Source organism: Vanessa cardui, chromosome 6, assembly GCF_905220365.1.
Source record: "Vanessa cardui chromosome 6, ilVanCard2.1, whole genome shotgun sequence".
NCBI lineage: Eukaryota > Metazoa > Arthropoda > Insecta > Lepidoptera > Nymphalidae > Vanessa > Vanessa cardui.
The window spans coordinates 13,501,146-13,526,093 of NC_061128.1; the positions used below are offsets into that span (position 1 = coordinate 13,501,146).

General features: G+C 31.9%; 3 protein-coding genes across 8 annotated transcripts in view; 1 reads left to right on the plus strand and 2 right to left on the minus strand.

Moving 5' to 3' along the window:
• Positions 1-487: 487 nt before the first annotated feature.
• LOC124530489 (pre-mRNA-splicing factor ISY1 homolog) lies at positions 488-8,418 on the minus strand. Its single transcript, XM_047104673.1, has 7 exons — positions 8,318-8,418; positions 7,980-8,002; positions 7,313-7,476; positions 4,020-4,223; positions 2,537-2,686; positions 1,467-1,558; positions 488-716 (listed from the first exon to the last, which is right to left on the minus strand). Exons 1-7 carry the CDS (start codon positions 8,318-8,320, stop codon positions 552-554), a joined length of 801 nt encoding a protein of 266 aa, XP_046960629.1. The 5' UTR covers positions 8,321-8,418; the 3' UTR covers positions 488-551.
• A 510-nt stretch (positions 8,419-8,928) lies between these two features.
• LOC124530734 lies at positions 8,929-14,660 on the plus strand. 2 transcript variants are annotated; one of them, XM_047104995.1, is made up of 7 exons: positions 8,929-9,252; positions 9,346-9,538; positions 9,633-9,716; positions 10,799-10,961; positions 12,350-12,642; positions 12,993-13,132; positions 14,143-14,660. In XM_047104995.1, exons 1-7 carry the CDS (start codon positions 9,097-9,099, stop codon positions 14,332-14,334), a joined length of 1,221 nt encoding a protein of 406 aa, XP_046960951.1. In that variant the 5' UTR covers positions 8,929-9,096; the 3' UTR covers positions 14,335-14,660. The 2 variants fall into 2 exon arrangements, with proteins under 2 accessions (XP_046960951.1, XP_046960950.1); XM_047104994.1 differs by lacking the exon at positions 9,633-9,716.
• Positions 14,661-15,460: 800 nt separating this feature from the next.
• The window catches only part of LOC124530398 (putative protein kinase C delta type homolog), a 36,491-nt gene continuing 27,003 nt past the window's right edge, over positions 15,461-24,948 (minus strand). For all 5 annotated transcript variants that reach the window (XM_047104560.1, XM_047104558.1, XM_047104559.1 and 2 more), the window contains 7 exons: positions 24,094-24,230; positions 19,758-19,931; positions 19,185-19,339; positions 18,480-18,618; positions 17,505-17,693; positions 16,535-16,675; positions 15,461-16,066 (listed from right to left, as the gene is read on the minus strand). In XM_047104560.1, coding sequence (XP_046960516.1) covers positions 15,917-16,066; positions 16,535-16,675; positions 17,505-17,693; positions 18,480-18,618; positions 19,185-19,339; positions 19,758-19,931; positions 24,094-24,230 — 1,085 coding nt within the window. In that variant the 3' untranslated portion in view covers positions 15,461-15,916. The remainder of the gene's footprint in view (positions 16,067-16,534; positions 16,676-17,504; positions 17,694-18,479; positions 18,619-19,184; positions 19,340-19,757; positions 19,932-24,093; positions 24,231-24,948) is intronic.

A 24,948-nucleotide genomic window follows, 5' to 3' on the forward strand; every position in this document is an offset into this window, starting at 1 on the left:
ATAATTTCATGTAACGCTTTACTAGTGTTTTAATCGGTTACAGTTTTATATGTAATATAAGTTACAAAGCGGTGTTTGATTGTTTAATAAGAGATTGAGTTTGTACATTCCTTGCATTCTGGGTTCTAATTGAATAAATATTAACATTTCAATATTCTGGTAATGTTATTAAGTTAGTTTAAATTATAAATATATTTATTTAAAATGGATACAATAAATAAAATGGACTTAATTTCGTTTAGCTAGTGCGATTGTTCCTAGATAATTTTTATAGATGCTTGCTAGGGCCTAGAATTAAATTAATATTAAGCCCATTTACATTTTTTTTTTATTTCGAATTCTTTGTATATTTTGCTTAATTTTCGTTTATGTAATAAAATGTTCTGGTAAATAAAAAAAAAATTGTTCAAGAATAATAAATATAGCATACATATATATATCTTAATTTTTTTTAATAATCCTAAATTTAAATTAGAGGTGAATGGGGAATTTTAAATAATAATGCCTTTTTTTATAGTTACAAATATCCTATAGCTAAATTTATTCTTACGTTAGCTCTCTTCCATTTTTACATCTAGACAACCATATTTTTCTAGAAGTTCCTGTTTTTTCCTTCTCAATAGCGCTTCTTCAACATCTCTCTGTGATGGTACGGCCACATGTGACGTCTCAATGGGTTTATCCATATCTTCATCCTCTATCCTCTTGTCATCGGGCTAAAATTTAAAAATACATTATTAATAATAATACTAATTGTTAGCATATTTATTTTAATATGATCATATTTTATTGTTTTAATGTATTAAAGTATTACCAGCATAAATAAATCGATTTAAATAGTTGTTACAATTTGCGTTGATTGTCTACATCCGGTTTTGACTAAACTAAATTGTTTTTTTAAATAAATCAAAACCGGATTTTCCTACAGTCGGAGAAGGGGCGTATAAACATTAAATACTAGGAGTAAGCCTAGAAATGGTCAACAACAACAAACAACAATAGCTTGTAAATTCCCACTGCTGGGCTAAAGGCCTCCTCTCCCTTTTTGAAGAGAAGGTATGGAACATATTCCACCACGCTGTTCCAATGCGGGTTGGTGGAATACACATGTGGCAGAATTTCTATGAAATTTGTCACATGCAGGTTTCCTCACGATGTTTCCCTTCACCGCTGAGCACAAGATGAATTATAAAGACAAATTAAGCACATGAATCAGCGGTGCTTGCCTGGGTTTGAACCCGTAATCATCGGTTAAGATGCACGCGTTCTCACCACTGGGCCATCTCGACTCCGATGGTAATTTTTACTTTAATCATCGAATTGGAAGGATTGAGCAAAATAATCAATCTTGTATCAGTTATGATTGTGAACCACTTCAGGAGAGATAAAGTATTGATTGTGAGGAGAGTTTTTGTATTATTCCAACATAATTTATAATAAAATGAAATAAGTTGTGATTGACATACATCTTCTGGGTAAATATTTTCTTCCTCTGTTGTCTCCTGATCTTTATTTTCCTCTTTGTTTCTTTTCCATTCCTCAACAGCTCTTTCAATTGCTAGAAGACCACAATTTAGCATGATTATTACATGTATACACAAGGACTATTATATAATTATAAAATTCTTCACATATTATAAAAAATATTAAAAAATAAATATAAAATTTTACAAATATTAATAATATTACTATTCTCCATAAATTATGCCATAATTTTATTATTTAATAATTAAAAGAATGAATGAATGAACGTACGTTACATGAATGTTGCAACATTATTTTGGAACAACAAACATTTTCAAACCTATGTATAGGACAAGACAACTTAGATGTAGCATCGGCAAAATTCGTAAAACCGATCACATTCAAATAAGTACGCTATTCCAAATTATAAATATTTTCTTATCTGAAGATGATCTTCACACAAACGAAAAACGTGTAATATCATATGACCTAATATATTCGTCAATTTGACACGTCAATTTACATGCACTCCCTTTCTCGGGTTGAATTGACGCGAGAATCTATAACGACGAAAAGCGTCGAATATCGCAATAGCGAGCTATTTCCATTGGTTGTATGAATCGGTATTATCGGTTTTATTGAATTTGCCGATGCTACATGTAAGTTGTGTCGTACTATACTTGTATACCTCTTTCTATCAAAAGGCTTATTTGCTCGTTTACCGTTCAAGAGTATATTGTTAGCATATTTATTTTAATATGATCATATTTTATTGCTTTAATGTATTAAAGTATTATCAGCATAAATAATTCGATTTAAATAGTTGTTACAATTTGCGTTGATTGTCAACATCCGGTTTTGACTAAATTGTTTTTTTAAAATGGATCGAAACCGGATGTTGCTACAGTCGAAGGAGGGGCGTGTAAATATTAAATACTAGGAGTAAGCCTAGAAATGGTCATTCTTACTGTAATCGTCGAATTGGAAGGATCGTAAACCACTTCAGGAGAGATAAAGTATTGATTGTGAGGAGAGTTTTTGTATTATTCCAACAATATAAATAAACCTTCACCTTCTTTCTCGGCTTCCTGCTCTAGCGGTAACAGAAGGCCGTCGTCGTCGTCCCGGTAGCCGTAGTAGTCCGCGTCGACGTCACGCATGAGATCCGCGCGAGTGCGTCGCGGCGCCGCAGGCGGTTCCTGCTCGAACAGTTCACGGACACCTATCCGTATATAATAATAAGGGGGTGTCAACTGTAACGACTTTGTCTTTATCTTTGTCTTAAATATGCCTATAATGCACACATGCACAATTATTACATGATTTATTACGTCACCTGGAATTTATGCGTAGAACGAAATATGTACGTAGAAATACATTGAAGTGTTAGTTTAAAAATAACAACATATTGATTTATAGTGAAATAGAATAAATTATATGTATGAATAAAAAGTAGTTTCAGGCAAGCACCACTGAATATTCATGTGCTTAGTTTGTATTTATAATTCATTTCGTGCTCGGCGGTTAAGGAAAACATCGTGAGGAAACGTGCGTGTGTCTAATTTCATAGAAATTCTGCCACATGTGTATTCTACCAACCCAACAAATGGGAACAGCGTGGTGAAATATGTTCCAAGCCTTTTCCTCAAAGGGAGAGGAGGCCTTGGCCCAGCAGTGGGAAATTTACAAGCTGTTGTTGTTGTAAACAATATTGCAATATATGAAAAGTGTAGGTTCTCGGTAGAATCTACTTTCCGAACCGGTGGTAGCTTCACTTAATTGTTAAATGACGATTCAAAAGTGCTTGTAAAAGCCCACTTGAATAAAGTATACTTTGGTTTTGATTTTTTGAACATATATTTCTTTATTATTGTGTACTTATTGTAATTACTATGAAGACTAGTTCGATAGCTATAAAACAAAAAAAAAAAAGAAAATCGGTTGACAGTGGAGATAATGATACTTGACTGTTTGACTGGCTCAACTCAAATTCTAATTCCTTTATTAAATATGGAAGCTTTACAATTACTTTCATCTTCATCAGCCTGATTACAATTACTTATTGATAATCAAAATAAATACTACGACCGGTTCGGAAAAGAAAATACCCTGAGAAGAACTGGCGAAAGAAACTCCCTCTGAGTTTATTTTTTTTGTCAAATTTATATGCTCATGCAAAACGTCGTGTAAATTGTTCACACATATTATGTTAAGTCGAGATGGCCTAGTGGTTAGAATGCGCGCATCTTAACCGATGATTGCGGGTTCAAACCCAGGCAACCCGCTGATTCATGTGCTTAATTTGTCTTTATAATTCATCTCGTGCTCGGCGGTGAAGGAAAACATCGTGAGGAAACCTGCATGTGACAAATTTCATAGAAATTCTGCCACATGTGTATTCCACCAACCCGCATTGGAACAGCGTGGTGAAATATGTTCCAAGCCTTCTCCTCAAAGGGAGAGGAGGCCTTAGCCTAACAGTGGGAACTTACAGGCTGTTGTTGTTTGTTAAGTACCGAATACTAAATAGTTTAGTAAATAAATGTTAAACGCACCTGGTAAATCCTTAGCGGCTCCGAAGTATTTGTAGCCTCTGTTTCCCGGCACTTCCTTCCCATCTTGGTCCAACATCCTCGGCCCGACGCGAGCGTGGTCGGGTCCGCCGAGCGATTTTATTTGTACTTCCCAGTGACGTTTCTCGCGCATCAGTTTGTTGATCTCATCGTTTAAATCTCGAATGCGAAATTCGCCAAGACCGGCTAAAATATGAAACGAGATTTTACAATTATATATTGGTCAGCACTTGCGCCTCACGTGTGCTTAGGACGAAACTGCATTTCAAGACAAAGGAGCTTAAGGGAGGACCATAGATTGAGGTTAGCGGTGCAATGACAAGGTATATTTCATCTAATGCCAGTGTTTATAGGTAATGACTTTACCATCAGAAAATATTGACTTAATATTGACATAGACACAACACAACTTCCTACTAAAATACTAATGTAAAAAGTTTGAGGAACATTATTAAAGAACACAAATTACGACATATTGTATGATCAAAATGTTTTTGGATAGCAGTCGCCCTTCCGTTTTAGGAGTTGGTCTTCGTTCTAGGAATAAAAAAAGCTTTTTTCCTTGGGGTTCAAACTGGCTTCATACCAAAATTCATTAAATTGTTTAGTGGTTTGGCAGTGGAAGCGAGACAAATAGACAAAGTAACTTTCGTTTTTATAAAATTTGTGTATATTCAATAAAAGAACAATTCAATTAATGTTTTATTTTTTTTTTAAAGACTATTTTTTCTATTTTTTATTCTTCGTCGATTTTCCAGTACCCTTGGCTTTGCCTTTTTTACTTGTTAAGTTAGATTTATTTTTCTTCTCCTTCTTTCTATCCTTCTTCTTGTCTGTTTTCGATGGTTTGTCCTTTAGCGTATTGGAGCTACACTGCAGAGCAATGTGATTGTTATCGGCTATTCGTTTATCGCACGGAGCCTTCGGAGTAACGAGTTCTATTTCGAGATCAGTTTTTTTATCCCGAGTTTCTAGTTTCTTGCCTATTTTTAGTATGAAAACGTCTTTTTGTGGGTGAACCATCTTTTCCATGTTAATTGGGACGGGGCAGTTCGATGGGGTGACGTTTATTATCTTCCTATCCCTGTTGTCATAGCCTTTATACGTGTATTTCAAATTCGTTGAATACGTGTTGGGACTCTTGTCCGGATAGCTCAACTCTCTGGGCAAGCCGAATTGTATCTGATCACCGGTATTGTAGGGATTGTCTTCGCAGGAACACAGCTCTTGTATTCTATCGTATTTACCCATCCGTTCTATTTTTGTCGTTTTCGGTACTCGGATTTTTAACTCGTTTGTATTCATTTTCGTAAATATTTCATCATATTTTGCCAAATCACCTGAAAAGTCGTTTATTTATTGAACTTTGTGTGTAACGTTAGTAATATTAATCCCAATGGTAAGTTTGTACTGATGATATCATAGTGTCTTGAATACTGTACGCGCAAAAACAAAAGCAGAGAACATTTAAACAGAACTATGGCTATATGGAACAGTAATCCATCCAGGACGATTAATATTTTTTACAGTGCCAATAGTGGTGAAAATTTACTATCAGGCTGCTCATTGCCAGTCTGACTATCTATTTAAAAAGGCAATGGGTTTACGTGCATTCCGAGGCACGGAAGTCTAATTCTTCTTACTACTATGTTGCTACTAAGAATTTACAAACAGAAAAACATAGTAATTTTCGATAGTAAATTAGAGTAATGAGACAAAATAATAGTAATCATAAATTACCTTGTTGATACCTATAGTCATTCTTGTTTAAGTATTGTTTCGTAGAACCTTGTCTGCTTGAAAATTGGGATAGCGGACTCTCACACCCTCGCGCTGACACCGTGGGAGTATTTATCGGCGCTTCCTTTCTCGTCAGAGTATTTTCATCTAATAAGATTTTACCCTGACCATCCATTTCAACATTTTGACACGAATACATTGACATACCATTATCCTCTTTCATCAGAACTGATGTACACTTCGGTTTCGAGGAGGCGCAGAACGCTGTAGTGATTTCTTTGCCGAGAAATGACATTCGAGTCGCTAACTCAATAATGCCTATAGAATCACTGTGACCGCTGTCGCCACAAGACAGGTAATACATATTTCTGTTTAGTGGAGTCGACGTAGTGCATATTATATTGTCGTTTGGTTGCTCCTTTGCCCACTTCTTGCAGAGTTCTTCTCGTAACTCTTTGAACTCCTTTGTATAGTCTATTTTCGTTTCGGCAATTTTCGAAACACAATTCGAACAAGGTGGCTGCTTAGTTAGCGACAAATACACGATGAAATCTGTAATGCTGCATATCTTATCGTATGTCATTGCAAATAAGGCTGATTTTCCAACGTTCAGATCGGAGAAATCGTCAACTTTTCCATATGATGAATCATATAGCGTTATCGGTGGTTTTCCTAAAAACGTTGCTGCAATCACCAAGTTGTTGTAGTCTAACTCGAAGCACTCGCACTTCATATTAATCTTGTTGATTATGATTTCAATTAAAAAGAGATGGTACGGAAAATTGATGTCTTCTTTTTGACCCTTTAATTCTTGTTTTGTACGAACGATACCTTCTGACAAGCTCTTTATCGATTCCCGCAAAGCATTGGCTTCATCTGTTAGTATTTTACTCATGTTCGATATTTTATTGATATTACTGTAAATGTGTGTGCTGTTTTCCGCATTTTCAGCAGGATCAGCCTGCATTTTTTTTATATCATTATTATTGTTATTCCAAACTTTAGGACTCGATAAGAAGTCTTCTTTAAATGACACATTCTCTTCTCTGTTGTCATTCAAATCTTTTCTAAGGCTTAAACTTTTCAAACTTTTATTCTCCACTTGAATCGGTTCCAACGATCCATTTTTGATACTTTTTTGACTTCTCAGTGACAATTGAACGGAGCCTTTAGTTGATGATGCAGGTGGAGTTACGACAGGTGATGTACGAAGAGCGCTGGTTCTAGGTGACTGTACTTTAGGCGACTGAATTTTTTCAACAGGCATGACAGGTGTAACAGGTTCAAAATCATTCCGCGATCTGATGCTTGGTTCCCTTGGAGGGGAATTCGATAGCTTTGCCTCATTCACTTGTTCATCAGCCATACCTGTTATGCTAGATTAAACTGGATCTTGATTGTAGAAAATATTTCTGCACTACATAATTTTATAATGTTTTTATGATGAGTTATTACCATAGCCTAATAGATTTATATAAATTTGAAAAGTTTCTTTTTAATATGTATAATATGCCAGTAAATTAATTATGACTTACCATTCTGAATTTGTGCAACTTTTTTTGCAATTTCTCTGACAATTTGTAGTCTCCATTTTTCTGCTTGTGGTAGATCATTACACTCAGAGGCGAGGTAAGGGCGACGCTCTCTCTGCCCACCTGCTTCTTGTACTTGTGCAGCACGCCAACGGGCCAATGTTGTCCTATAAAAATTTAAATTTTATGCTTTAATTTTTTTTGCACATTTTTAAAGACAAACCGGGAGACAAACTATGAGCAAAATGTGATTAATATATTTAAAATTAGAATGAATTTGACTAATGACTGATACTAAAAATGAACAATTGCTACATTAAAAGAGATTTATCACATTGGACGAAGTATAATAAAAATTTAAATACAAGTTGACCATAATGCATTTCAGGGACTTGTGAAACAAACTGCCATATTATCTTACAAGCTCTTTAATACTATGTTGACTTAATATAGCAACTAAGAAACACAATCATATGAGAGAGATTTCAAAATTCAAGTACTGATTTCTCACTGATGACCATTGACGGTTGCTGTTGATACCTATATGTTAGTAAAATACATTGAACATATTTTTGTAACCCTTTTATAAATGTTTTTTTAAAACAGATAACTTGAGTTAATATTACATATTAATTTTTATTTATGGTAAATACTGATAATATTAACTTACATAGCTTTTTCTGCATTTCTTGCCTGTAAAAAATAACAATATATTAATTTAATCTTAATTACATCCAAACTGAAACAACAAATTACGACTATTGCAACAAATTACAACGTAAGTCGAAAATAATTAGACAAAATACATATATAGTTTATCATATGAATTATAAGAATACATGTAGCAAAATATTTAAAGCAAGCAGATGATTTCTGTTCCAATAATTTAAAATCTTAATAAAGTAATGAACTCTTTTCCTAAAAACAAAACTATTGAATGGGAACGAAAACTAAGACGAGGATACTTTATAGACTATGAAATAGTTGAAACTATCTGCGTTTACTTACCATGTTTACTTATTGTTATTAACTAATAATTACAAAATTACTAAAAGAATGTATTTTTCAAACAATGCTGTCCAAAACTTATTTTGACATTGACGTTTTAAGACATAACTGGCATTGACATTAGACAAATGTTTTCATAAGATTTTCCGGTTTCAGAAAGGCAAAAGTATTCCTTCGTACAGCCATTTATAACCATAACAAGGTGTTTATTTTGCCAAAATAAACACCTTTTTGGCTTTGTATGAGGATATACAACATTTTGAAGTACTATTTTAAATACCGTAGAATATGCTATTCTTTAAATATTTTCAAACTCATTTTATTTTTGAATAATAGCTACTTTTATTTATTTATTTGGTATTTTGTTACAGTTAATACTAATTGTCCAGCAAATATTCAAGAAGTTGCTCTTAGCAGACATATACAATTAGTTACATATCCAATAAAAAAAAAGATACACAATTATTAAATAACTTATTTTGAGGACTATATACATATATATAAACTTTACTATAAATATAATTTACATTAACGATAATTTGTTTATGTGAGATATACTGTGGAAAGTCAGACTTCAGTCATCAGCTATAAAATAAATGACACTAATGACTCTTGTTGTCATTGTTTTTATTTAATACTTTTTATTTAATTTTTAAGTCAAACAAAATGCATATGCTGCTTATAATATAGTAGAATTCAACCAAACAAATTTTCTTGCCTTCTTTAAATAAAAACTTAGGCTAAGTTTAAACAATACAAAGTTTATTCTAGCATCAATCATGTCTTTGGTGAATCCAAAAAAATACATATCTTTTTGGGGGAACTGTCCAGCTGATATTTTGCTAGTAATATTCAGGAAATTGGATTTTAAATCGTTGGTAAACTCCATGTTTGTCAACAAATATTGGCGCGATGTTGTTGAATATTACTGTCAAGTAAGACTTTTTTGCCCATCTGTTTCAATACAAAAAAGACTTGAATATTGAATAATAATATGAAAGATAAACAAACAATTTTATTTTCTATAGCATTTTAATGTCTGGGATAAGTTGATAGAACATGGAATTGATAATAAGGGCGTGTCTTTTTCTGAGAAATCTACATTAGGCTGTAGAGATATTATTCAATGCGCTCAGAAATGGTATGATGTTAAAAATGCTGCTGTCCGATTCCATCATCATTATACATTTGAAGTTGTTAAAAGTATATGTGTTTATAAGGGTAATAATATACTACTTTAACTTAGCCATATTCTTTTTAAGTTCATTGTATAAATAATACATCTATATTGATATGAATTGGTTAATAATTTTAGACAATCTTATAGTTGTGACAAATGAGGCTGTGAAGTATTTTTCCCTTGAAAATTTTCTACTTATGAAAATTTTTAATACATCATGTAAGTTAACATTAAAAATGAATTATGCCAACTGTTTTATAACTTTCTATTATTAATAACTGTATTATATTATTAAAATTAGAAATGCACAAGTAACTGTTAATTGTTCACTCTTAATCTGCGGAACCCATTTAGATGAAGTTTGGTATTGGATCCATTATTCTAACTGTGGAGAAGGACATAATGAACTTTTAAATTAACCTTTCTAGGCAAAGGATAATTAAAAAAGTATGTGGACTATGAATCCTAATAAACTTTGTGCAGGTTAAACCATAGATTCAACAAGTAATATATAACTTTACCAGTCAAGTACAAAAAAAGCTTGAAATTTTTTGTTGGTATGCTTATGAGAAGAATAAATCTGGTAACCTTTCTGACAGACCATTTGATTATTGATTTATCTTTATTGAATATTGAGCTTCATTGCATTTGTTGCAATAAAAACAAACTATGTAGATACCCAAATATAACAAATTTTTAGCTTCATTTGACAAAGATTATGTTCATGTATTTTTTTTTAATAAAAAGATTGCCCAGAAAGATAATTTATGTCCATCTTTGGCATAGATACACTATGCTATGCTACATTAGAGTAATTAATATGTATGAGAATTTTGAGTAAGTATAATTAATAATAATTTAACAAGGATTTTTTAGGCTTATTATGTTGTTTAAAAGATTATTTTTTTTTAACTTATTTTTATAACAAAGTTTTACACTATGATATAGCTAGACTTGCTAGACCTTATTATAGCCATTAGACATGCCACCATTGATGATACCACTTTCCTGTAAAATAGAGTTTTAGCAACAGTCAGTTGATAATTTTGTTTTTTTTATTTTTTTTTTTATTTTTAATGAAATGGACACTATTTAGACAAATGATTAATCACAGTCTAGAACACAAAACCAACATCACATGGGTCGGCATTTATTTCGGCGTAAAATATATTTCGACATTGATTTGTGAAGTTCATTCCATTCAAATCGGGTTTTTGCAATACTTGCAATGCTTACGATACTACCTTACGATATCATCCATATATTTAATTATTTATTTTAACATAATTTTATGTTTTAAGGCCTTAAATATGAGGAAACTAGTTCATTAACAGCCGACTTGAGTCTTCCAATGGATGGTGTGATTGGATACAATGTGCTTACCCTTATAAATAAATTACATCACGAAGACTGTGATTGTACTCAAGTGAGAAAAGCTGTGCTTTACGATATAAGTACATTCAAGTAAGTTGTATAGTAATATTTTCATCTCTTCGAAAATACCAAAAAAAATGTAAATTATACTGTTGTAATTTGCGACTTTCTGCGATATTCAGTGGTGGATTTACCATATATTATTATCATTCATTATAGGCTAAGTAGGTTGAAGCCTAGGACAGCAGATTTAGGGGGCGGCAAATTTAGCCCAAATTTGTTAATGTCTTACAGAAATTTAAAAAAAAAAACGTTATAATTATAGTTTTTTTTTACGTCCGTAATCCGTATACTCGTCACTACATAGCGACGACGTCGAAATATCACCTAGTTTATAATCACACTAATAACGTGAAAAAACCATTGTAATGAGGACGATAGAACACAAATCATAAATGTTGCGAAAAAAAGTAGGGGCGGCAAGAATTGAATAGCCTACTAGCGGCAAATTTGTAAATCCGCCACTGGCGATATTCTTAAATGATTAACGCGATGTTCGCTGTAGAATACGATCGCATAATGTCAGAGAGTTTTATACGTTTGGGAATTATTCGTGCCTTTCTAATAATCTTGAAAAGACACGATTGGATAAAATGAACTGGCTACCTAAAAAATAATAAATGAAGAACGTAAGAAATATCGTGCCATTAAAATACTGTTTGTAAATGATTATCTCAATAGAAAATTTGTAATATTTTAACGCTTTTGTATTCATATATATTTTTTGTTAAGCATATTGTAGGTACCTACGGATCTTTACGCCCAAAAAATGATTATTAAGGGAGCAGAGCAACTTATAAAAATAAATGAAACAGTGACACAATACTGATACTGAAAACTCAAAAAAATATGTGTGTATTTACGACATTATATTAGAAAGTTTTAAAATTATCCTTATTATATAAGACAGATATGTTATATCCATACTAAACAACAGAAAAAAGTGTGCCGACCCGGAGACCGTTTATTTTAGTTTATTTTTACATTTCGTTAAAAGTAAAAAGGAAAGCTTGATAAAAACAATAAGTAAAAGGGATAACTAGATGTTTTAATTACGCAATACGTATTACTACGTAATTATGATGTATTATAACGTATTACTACGTACCTAAAACAACTAAAGGCAAACGTCCCAATTAGGACGTTTCCTAGTCTTCACTTTTTGCGCGTAATAACATATCTCTTTACTACATCATTTCTTTTACTCAGAACATATCTGTTTACTACAACATCATTGATTTATTCCAAAAAACCGCAACAAAATCCGTTTCGTAGTTTTAAAGATCTAAGCGCACAGTAAACAGACGGATAAAGGGAGTCGGGAAGCGACTTTGTTTTATACTATTCAGTGAAGTGAGTTTATGGTTTCTAGTCTATTTCTAGTCTGGACTAAAAGACAAGACAAAATATATTTTCAGAGTGTATTCGAACTGTTGCTACGTTATCGATATTAGAAATGTTCTCTGGGTATACAAGGCTGATAAATGTGAATGGGATGTTAAAGTTATGGCAAGATACTATGGCAATAAAGATTGCATATGTGGTCTGAATGTACATCAAGAGGAAGTGTATGTTTTACTTAAGAGAGGAGATGTCCTTCGCGTCGATATGGAATGCAAGAAGTTTGAGAAGGTTTTCGAATTAGATGTTCCAATGCATTATCTGGATATGAAGTCCTATATGTTTGGGGACTTCAGTGTGTTATGTGCGGGTGAGGTTACCTTCCTTATGGCAATTTTTACGTACTCGTTATATGTAATATTGGCGGTGGTGACAACTAAAAGAATTTTGTGGGTAATTTATCAGTCTGCCAACAATATAAATAAAAATATGCAAATAAGTGTTGTATATGACTTAATATATAAATCTGCAAATGCTTACTATGTCAAAATGTTGATAATAATAAACCAAGCGCCACCACACCAAGCGCAGGAACAGTAAAACAAAATATATTTAGTACATGAAATAAATAAAAACGCTAATGAAATGGCCGTAGACTCCGCTTGTAGGTGATTTTCATTTCGCACTGCACATATATTTAAAAACATTTCATTTTATAAGTTCCGGCTGAAAAGGAGTTCCAAATCCACCCACAAAAAGAGGGAGGGAGAGAGGGAGAGCAAATAGTAGCCGCCTGTCCCGGTCTGACGTGCGTGATGGAACACGGGCACATCTTGCTATTGGGATACGAAGATGGCAAGGTATGATTTATGTCATAAGAAATATTTGTAATAAAATTAATTAAAGCTTACATTATCTATTCAATACACATATAATCATATTCAAGTGTCTGTTTGTAATATTAATAGTCGTATTTTACTAAATGCATATGTGTGTATCCATTGTACACATTCCAAAAAAAAAAAAAACATTTGTATTCTGTCTGTCTGTCTGTCTGTTGGCTCTCGAACCGCGTGTAGTCCTCGCGCGTACCATCACTCCACCGACACGTCGATTGTCTCCCACCAACGACTTAATACCACAAAAGTTGTCTAATACAGAATTAATATGTTATAGTAAAGTCTACGAACTGAACAATAAATTGTTTTTTTAAATTTTGTTAATTTTTTTATTTTGTTAAATTCAAACGAGCTCGAAGTCGCTGCCATAGCTAGTTATTATAATATAATAAGAATAAGACGGCCAACAGAGTACACTACACGTGAGCTAATGAGACAACATCACTTACATTACTCTGATCCCAATGTAAGTAGCTAAACCACTTGTGTTATGAAAAAGCAGAAGAAACGAAGGTACCATAATACCCAGACCAGAAACAACATAGAAAACTAATTATAATGTACATCGACTCGGCCGGGAATCGAACCCGGACCTCGGATTGGAGTACCCATGAAAACCGGTTTATACACTACTCGACCACGGAGGTCGTCTAATTTGATTTATTTATATGCATCATAAACCTAAAGTAACGCGATAACTTCTCAATGGTTTGTTCCTGTAAAGTTTGCTTACCATTAGCTTTATATATATATATATATATATATATATATATATATATATATATATATATATATATATATATATATATATATATATATATATATATATATATATACTCATATTTGGGTACTACGGTAAACACTTCGATTTTAGTACATAGCGCTCGAGTTCCCTTATGGTACTCCTTTAAACATTGTATTATCATAAAAAATAACTGCTTAGTAATCAATATCCTTAATTATTTATTCAGATCGAGATTTTCCTCACAAATAATTTGATCAAAAGATTAACAACACCAGAGCTGCGTTTCTATTTACAAAGTTATTCCGAATCAACGGTTAACAAAATCATCGCATTGGACGTGTATGAAGATAGCGATGGCCATCATCTCTTCGTTGCCACCAAAAGTGATATCTACGAGCTCTTGATATATGACAAATGACGTATACTATTTTTGAAGTAACTCGTTGTCAGTGACGTGTCACATTTTGACACATTCAACGTTAAGAGAGAGAGAGAACAGATATGTGTTCATCTTTAATAAGAAAGAGAGATATATATTAGTCGCTGCGGTGAAGCAAAAGGGAGCGATGGAAAGCGATAGAAAAATGTAGGTTCGTGCATATTCGCGCTGTAGATCTGTGCCTTGTACACTGAATATTATGAATAGGCTATTTGACAATGCGAAAAATAGTGTAAATTATTGTAATCAGTATATATTATGAGCTAATAAATGGTTATTTATTAACGAAAGTTGAAAATAATACTTAATTTATCCAAAAATCCATAAATAAAAATGCATTTTTCTAAATATTTGTCACGTGACACAAAACACTCCTGATTGGCCAGGATTATAAGGAAGGCACTTGCTTGTTAGCCTTGCTTGCCTATATGAAACACAGATTAAAATACAGGCAATTGACGTCACCGAGCCCATTTCAACGCCACATTGTCCAAATAGCGTTTTCGCGCGCTATTTAAATATGAAATTTTTCGGCAACTATGTACTAGAACTAAAAAAAGCAACTTTTCCTGGGTTCCTTAACCGCTACTAAATAATATAAAATGGATTTAAAAAACCAGTCAAATAGCCTATTACGAATGTGTTGTTACTTCTTAAGTTTCATTTATGTCATGGGTGTTGCCTGCGTATTTATTTTATTGTATTAAATATTATGAGGCAAAGGGGATAATTATTATTATTCTTTTTTTATTTGATTATATTTTTATTAGACTAAAGAAATATTGTTGATAATTTTATTTAGTTATATGAAATATAATTTCAAATTTCGGATACAAAACTACGGAGTAATTAAAATATAATTCGGGTTAAAATAGACTAAAGAGTCCCGGAACTGTTACCTAATGCTTTTTATTTATTATGATTATTTAAACATTCATTGTACAAAGTTTTGTTTGATTGTTCCGTAGTTATTTACATTTAAAACCGCTACAGGGGCATGTATTAAGCAGAAAACGTACATTGTAATTATTTTATTTATTTATGTTCATAAATTACATGTTATATTTTTTTAAGGAAATTTAAATATAGTAAATAAGAAAAAAAATAAAGATATAACTTTATCTCATTTATTTTCTAAATAACGTTACATTTGATATAATATGTTGAAAATCTACTTACATTATAAAACCACTTCGATGTAATATACTATTATGTATAAAATATTAATACAACATAGTGATACATTCGTCTAATATATGTGTTCCAGACACGATACGACTCTGCCTAATTGATATGTACAATTTTTATATTACATAACCATTGTGTTATAAATAAAACTTTTCAATGTATAAAACCTTATTCGTTTCTTTTTTTAAATCTCACTCCAATTTTTAAAAAAAATATTCCAATAGTGTATGGTTGCCTTTAACCACAATTTACTTGAACCATCGTCTAGATTGATGATTTTTCTTTGAATCGATTTTTAAATCCACTGTTCCCATATTCACATGGCATAGTGTTATTGAAATTCAAACCTTATAATTTAAATGGAAGGTCTATTTTAGCGGTCTGTGGCGTTGGGATTTGTGTACGAGAATCCTCTGAAAGGTTCCTGATCCATCGATTTGAGGACCTGAGGTTCGACAGCAGTGAGCCGAGGTCGCTCGCCAGTAAAAGCCCGGTCGAAGTATTGAGTGTCCATTGGATGTCTCTGTAACATTTTTTTTAAATTTAAATGCCAATCTCCCTGCCCTGAATGAATACAGAATTTGTTAAAATACCCTCATTTGATTTTTAGTATTCATAACTAAACTATTTGTTACAGTTTTTAGTCAATTTTCAGTTTAATTACAGTAAATAATTTATTTCAAAAATAACTATCGCGTACAAAAAAGGATCATCTATGTGTACTAAAATTAGAAAAGGAACTTAAATTGGTCCTTGTGAAACACCTACTTTTTGCACAGATCCAAAATATATTTATTTATTTATTTATTTATTTATTTATTTATTTATTTATTTGCGGTTTAATGCTCACACATACAATTTTTTTCCATTAACGTAAATAGTTAGTGAGTATAAAGCATAATTCTAAATTTAAAACTAAGTACAAAATATTTACGTAAAAAATGCAAACGTATCCGAAAAGAGTTGCCATTAGAAAAAATTGATATCTCACCACACGTGGTTTGAAGGGCGCGTCCAGTTCCCGCCTCTCGAGGCGGTCCCACTGCACGGGGTGGAAGAAGTCCTGGTCGCGGATGTCGCCGTGCATGCACTCCGCGCCGCCCAGCCGCGTGCGCGCGTCTTTATCCAAAAGCTGCGGACACGCCATACTTGTAGAACATCACTAATCTTACAGTGCACATATGATTGCCACCAATGATATTCTAATAAACAGATATGTTATATCCATACTGAACAACAGAAAAAAGTGTGCCGCGCCGGGGACCGTTTATTTTAGTTTATTTTTACATTTCATTAAAAGTAAAAAGGATAGCTTGATAAAAACAATAAGTAAATGGGATAACTAGATGTTTTAATTACGCAAAACGTATTACTACGTAATTATGATGTATTACAACGTATTACTACGTAAAACAACTAAAGGCAAACGTCCCAATTAGGACGATTTCTAGTCTTCACTTTTTGCGCGTTAATAACATAATATCTGTTTACTACAACATCATTGATTGCCACTATGAAAATAAGCGATACTATATTTCAGTATCGATATAAATTATAATATAACCATTCGATAAGTATTTCATAACCGTGATTTTAGAGACGAGAAAATTTAGAAAAAATAAAAAAAAAAATAATTTAAATCTAAGTTTAAGGGCATACGTCCGAATACGTAATAAATATAACATTTATAATTTATTACGTGGACGTATCTTTTTTATTTATGGTTGTAAGCATACCCATAGACACAACGCCTTTTATAGTTTTCAAGCTTGTGAGACGATTTGATTATGTTTTATAGAAATTTCCCTAATTTACATCTGAAAAATCGATTGAGAAAAGTTAGAAATACTTAACCACGCGTTTTATTAAACCAAATGAGTTCCAATAAATTTTTATCATCGAGTTAACTCAATAAGAAAAACCTTATTAAAAATTAACTATTTATTTAAGTACAAACTTACCCTTGTTAATATGCTAAGAGCCTCTGACGACAGGAATCGCGGGTATGAGGGCATTTCATTGCAAATTGACCAGAACAGTTCGTCTTCATCACAGCCACTGAATGGACTTTGACCGATTAACATTTCATACAACAGTACGCCAAATGACCACCAATCTACATTCTGACCGTATTTCAGACCTTTAATTATCTGAAAGGAAAGTTTTTATTTTTTTATTACTAAAATGAGTTAATTTCAAGAAATCATATAACTGAAAATCGAGATGGCCCAGTGGTTAGAACGCGTACATTTTAACCTATAATTGCGGGTTCAAACCTAGGCAAGCACCACTGAATATTCAGTTTCTTAATTTGTGTTTATAATTCATCTCGTACTCGACGGTGAAGGAAAACATCGTGTGCAAACCTCACACCACATTCACGTGTATTCCACCGACCCACATTGGAACAGCGTGGTGGAATATGTTCCAAACCTTATCTTCAAAGAGAGAGGTCATAACCCAGAAGTGGGAAATTTACAGGCTGTTGTTGTTGTTGTTGAAAACGTGAATATTTAATTCTTAAAGAGTGTTTCATCAAAGTATTAAGGGACTAAATGAAATATGAATTAGAAAGAGATTTTCTTGGTGGTAAGGCTCTGTGCAAGCCCGTCTGGGTAGGTACCACCCACTCATCAGTTATTCTAGCGCCAAATAACAGTACTCAGTGTTGTTGTGTTCCGGTTTGAAGGGTGAGTGAGCCAGTGTAAGTAAAGGCACAAGGGACATAGCATCTTAGTTCCCAAGGTTGGTGGCACATTGACGATGTAAGGAATAGTTAATATTTCTTATAGCTTCATTGTCTATGGGTGATGGTGACCACTTACCATCAGGTGGCCCATATGCTCGACCGCCAACCTATACCATAAAAAAAGATAAATAGCATACAAGATATAAGGTCATACAAATGATTATATATAGAGATAAAATATAAATACTTCAGGTGCCATGTAGTCCGGTGTGCCGCAAAACGTGTCCGCCGTCTTGTCTAGGTATATCTGTAACTTGCACATGCCGAAGTCTGCTATCCGCACGTGACCGTCGAAATCCAGCAAAATGTTATCCAATTTCAAATCTCTAAAAATATATACATATATATATATATATATATATATATATATATATATATATATATATATATATATATATATATATATATATATATATATATATATAGATTATTAAATGATGTTAATATCTGTTCGCGCCTACGATTTTTATTTTAATTGTTACATCTAAATTTATTTAATTTCACTATTTTGCTATAGCAAATATAAAACCTTTTTTTGCAACATTCAAAAAGAAAAAGTAATGTGTAAATTCGAATGTTCCGTGATCTTCTTTTGTTTCTTTATTCACTTATTAACTACTAATAACAACGAAACTATGTATAATTTTATTACAAGAATATTGTTATTGTTTAATTGAGTTCGGGTTATTTGAGTACGGACTCCAGTGTCTAAGTAATAGACAATATCGAAATTCAGGCAATCATAATTTTATCCTTTGTAAAGCTATAATAATTTCATGAAATATCTAAAAGCGCAATAAAACATTACAACACATATCAAAGAGCGCTAAATTGTTTAAACGTAACGTTAATGAAACCAGTGACCGAAATAAGCGGTAATATAAATTCCTACCTGTAAACAATTCCTCTTTTATGAAGAAATTTAAGTCCCGACACGATTTCGGCCGCATAAAACCGTGCTCTTGCTTCCGGAAAGCGGCCGCTTTGTTGTATGTGAAACATTAGGTCACCGCCGTTCAAGTACTCCATTACGAAGAACAGATGAGACTAAAAAGTAATCAGAATTATACCCACGCAACGTTTTATTGTTATCGACGTACTAGTTTATTTCATTCGAAATATTTTTAAAACTTTAAGTGCAAAGCAATTGCTTCTGCCGTCTAATTACGTCAAGACATTTGCACTGTACATAATTTATAGAGTCAGAATCGATCTCCAATAAATTATGCATAATATATTACAGACCAATATTTATATATCCAGGCTGTATATGCCACAAGTACATATTTATTATAATGTATTTGATTTTATCTGTATTGAAGGCTAGATCATTTATTAACTGATTTTGAAAATAGGATATGATTTATAAATAGATATGTTTCTTACAAGCTACAATTTGCGCGTGACAACTACGTGATAACGTCTGACAAATCATATACGTAATATAAAATAAATAAATACTCACATCTGTTTGGAAAGTCGCGAACAAATGGCATAGGTAAGGATGATTTGTACCAAGAGCGAGGACTTTCCTCTCTATGAGCGTGCATTCTACGTCGTCGTCCTCTAAAACGACATCTTTCTTCAAACATTTGACAGCATAATAATACTCCGTGTCTCTCAACTCTGCTAACATGACCTGGAAATTTACATACATCTCAATATTTTATCAATAAAATACTTCAAGAGACATTAAATTATTAATTACTTATAATTCATAAAATCTCTTTCATTTAATATTTAATGTCGTAATTAACGAGAATATTTTGATGGTTGTCCATAAAACATTATAACATCTTTGATTTATATAGCACGAAATATTTGACAGGCGCGCAACGTGTGCGAGGTTTTCATTTTAATCCCAATAAATTAGCGCTTTCTCCGTTATTTGGCCCATCGTCAAAGGCATTTGGGCCATGCGCCGAGCAACCGGGAAGACGTTCCAGAACACGGCCACCACGTCTCCGACTCTCGTAAGCACGTGGCTAATTAGAATAACAGGATTATTCAAATACTACAACTGTTGAAAGTTTATAAAGTTCGTGTATAAAAATTCAATAAGATCATCTACTACGTATCTTAAATTTGTAGAGATTAATTCTACGTAGAGGATATAATAGGAACTATCGCAATTATATTTATATTGTCCTATGTCAGCAGGTGTGAGTAATTAGAGTATAATTATAAGCCCTAATAGTAATTATAAAAGTACAATATCGATTACAAATGGACACGAGGCCGAGGCCATTGACACGTGGTCTTTGACGTTTCATACGAATGTGGGCAGTGATGTCAAAACCGAGAATAGACCGTGTATGTAGTAATACTTGCAGGGCAGGTAAAGGAGAAATGCAGGTGGCAAGCTGCCATTATGTTCTGCCAGATTTCGCTCCATATAGATAATCGAGACCCAACACAAAGAACACGAGTGACGCTGACTCTGATAAGCATTAAGCGATCCTGTTCATTATTATCTATAAATAACTAAAACTTCCGAAATTAAAATTGGAATTTACGTGAGAGTCATAATTTAACCTTTAATTATATATATCTATTATGAATCTCATAGGTAAATCATATACTAATAAGATTCTTATTTACACAAAAGTAGTTCGTAAATAAGATATTCTGATAAATATCAATGTAGTGAACATTTTCGTTACGATGCCAACGTGCCTACTGTAACTGTTCCTCCGAACTCCGAAGGTTCATCGTACTCAACTTGTTGATATAAATATAATTTGACATTTCCATGCTGCCGAGACATAAGCGTCATATGTTAACGATATATTTGTCATTTGCTCTTTTGGATCAACCACAATTAAGAAAATAATTTAGTTTATTTAAAAATCATCTAACATTAATTTATAATCTGTATCGTATTTGTATTATAGTAAAATAAATCGACTCTTAAAAGAAACATTTAATATGAATCATTACTAAGACTGACACTTTGCCACCTACACCTTATGTAATGTCTCCACTATTATGAAATAGTTTACACGCAATTTAAATTGTTTCTGGACATAAATTGGTTATGCTTTCATCGCGTTATAAATATAAAACGAATTAATTTGATACGTTGTTTTTAAATTGTTTACATAAGATCTACCGTATGCCATGTCGTACTCGATCTAACGGTTCATTTTTTTTGTTTATTTTTTTTGTACGCAACAGTAGTTAAAAGAAAATGTCTCCAAATGTAAAACATAGATAAGAAATGTCTTAAAAAGTTTCGTAACAAAACATTTTCCGGTGGCCCACTTTCATTTTTATATTTTTGTTTGTGGAGCAGATATATTTAATTTTATGCCTTTTGAATTTCTCAACGTTGACACAATTATTGACAAAAAATTACTAAGTGTGACCATGTTTATGCCTGCAACATGATTCCTTATTTTTAATAAAACTGATACCACCCAATTGAATAACTGAAGAAACGAAGTTTGGAAAAAATAAACTTTTATTTAATCTCTGTTCTAACAACAAAAACATTACAAAACAAAATAAAAAGATTATTTTATGTATGTATATTTCTAATATTGCCAGTACTAGAAATATATTTAAATTTTCAGTCCAATCGGTTGATACAAATACCGTTGCCAGACTTACACATGTGAACAGGTGAAATAAAATAGAAGCTCGTGAACCCAAAAAATATATGAAACTATAACTTTAGTCGGCAGAATTAAAACATGTGTTTCAAGATATGTGTACAATACATTATATATATGTCAAAAAACTGTCAAGAATTTATGCTGAAAAATACTAAAAACTTTGAGTCGCTTCTTTGTTATATCTAAATTAAAACACGATCTATTTTAATCTTGGCCATGATGAATTCAATCAGTGCGCCAAAACAAAATTTTTGTTACAATTTTAATTACATATTAGAGATTAGTAATTACATTACAGTTTTCTGCTCATCAGATAAACGTCTACACTGACCATTTTCTTGGATGTTATCACCAAAGATTTTATAATATTTTTCAATGAACCTTGAATTTGGACGATAAAAATTACAAAACATATACGCGAACTTGTCATTCTAAAAATAATATTTAAAAAAATAAGACAAGGGAATTTGCCAAGAAATAAGTAGCTTTCGCCTACAACGAAACGATTTAGAACCGGCAGCTTAGACACACGACCAATATGTGTGATACGTGTTTACGTTCTGAAAGACGTTTGATAAACTATTGTGACAAACTGCGCATTGCCTTATTGTACGAACTGCGTACTATCCGATATAACGAACTTTAATTTAGGCTTAAATTTATTAAACAGATTGTTCATTAGGTTTATTCTAATTCTAACTAATTGATCATTGAATATTAATAAAAGTTATTAAAGACACATAGTCCAGCTTAAGCTGATAATAAGATTTTCCACCTGTACTCCACTTGTTTTCAATATACAAAATATCGAACAGTTTTTAGAATAAAATAAATTACACTATTCATAAAAAATCTGTCTAATTAAAATTTATATTAATAAATACTGGAATCTAGTACATAGATGATATTAATTATAGCAGCAACACTAATCGTAAGTCTGTAAGCTAAATGTCAGCTGAAAGTTTTTTTGAAATTCAGTTACAAAATATAACTCGCACATAATAACAGCTGACGTTTAATGAAAATAATAATCTCAATAGATACACTCAATCTATTTCTTTCAGATACAATAAAAATATTTCTATTACGCACTATATCAGTTCCTTAAATAAATATCCGCATATGAAAGGCGCGCTAGACGGCGATTCTTTATTTATATAATAATTAATGTTTTCTTTGAACGTTAAATTAAGGATGAATACAAATCAAAGGCCTAATATTTTCGAATACCTTTGTAAACATAGTAAGCCAAATTTAGCTCTAGCAGTAATGTCGATTCTCTGGCACTCTACACTATTGACAATTGGGTCAACGGCAGAAAATAATACGTCGGTATAGAAAAATACACAGGTCTCCTCTTAAGTTTTCACTGTTTAGCGTGTTATACTAATATTATATATGTAACAACAACAGTATATAACGATGTGTTCTAATATATTTTCAGGAAAATTTCTATTTGATATTTGTTTATCTTAAAAAAAATGTCATTTAGATTGATTTGACCTTTTTTGAAATAAAATAAATGTATATTTTAATGTTGTCTTAAATTTTCGCGATTATTACACATTTAAATAAAACTAGTTATAACTGATTTGAATCGCGTATATTGACTGAGAGTCTACCCGTGACCACGAACGCTCTAAAGTGCTCGAAACGTCGGGATGTCAAAAATAATTAATATACGCGATTCAAATCCGTTATAAGTAGTTTTATTTAAAGGTATATTTTAATAATAAAAGTGAGATTTTGAAATAACATTAGCAATTCGTCGATCCAAAGCAACTAAAATTTTTCTTACTCGATGTATGACTCGCTCTTAGAAAGTAGAATTAATCAACTTATAGGTCCATTCAAAAAAGGAATCGTATAATGGTAAATAGAGAGAGAGAAGAGAGCGAAAGTAAGGGAGAAAGAGTGCGATAGAAGTATAAATACAGTCACAATGATCTATACCCACCCGTCAATCAATTTTACGTACTTAACCAAAAAAACAGGAACATGCTTTTTACAAAAAAAGAAATGCTTGCGAAAATGAATAAACAAAATAATAAATAGTTTGTTCTATTATAAAACAATAATTAATAATTATTATGTTAATAAAATAGTTTAATTATAAAACATATGAAAAGAAATGTTATTTTAATTTTATTGTTCTTAATATTTAATTTACGTAGAATAACTCACCTTGCCAAAGCTTCCTTTGCCTAAAACTTTTATAAACTGAAAATCTTCAATCGTGTATTTTCTGAATCGTGGAATGAATCTTGCGGGCGGCGTAAATCGTCCAGTTTTTCTGAAGAGATCATATGCCTTTGAATGTTCTGGAAAAAAGTTAAAAAAAAAACAATGCATCTTGTTAAATGTCAAATTATAATCAAGTAGATAAAGAAACAAGTATTTAATAAAAATAGAAAACGGAGTTAACGGATAAAAATTAAATTTTAATTCATAAAATAATCTCTAGCAAAATTTTAAACAAGCTGTTTTGAGAGGTTTACCTATTTTATATTTTATATGGGTTATGAGAATTACGAATACTCATAACAAAATAGTAAAATGATATATATAATTACTAATACTTTTGGTAATTTTTCGTGTAACACGTTTATATATAATAAACCATAATATTCGAGTAATTCGTATATATTTTTTATAAATGGTAACATCTTCTTTTTTTAAAAATCGATTCTAATAGTTCGACTTTGTTTATACAATTAATATGTATGTCTCTTTAATAAGTTAAATTCGTACCAACAATTTCAGAATACGTATACGACAAAATACTTTGGTAGATTTAGAAAAATCACGTGCCCTCTTAAAATAGTCCGTTCAAGCAGCAATATCAAGGTCGACAGTAAATATTGAGAATTTATATAAAGCTAAGATTTTAATAAAACCGCATGCTGCATGTAGTGCGTTATGTGCTTTATGCAAACAATCAATAAGGTGTAAGAAAGTAGGGACATAAGTAAAATCACAAATGAAAATTATTTAAAATTTTCAATTTAGAACTCGGAAGTAAGTAATTATTGAATATTA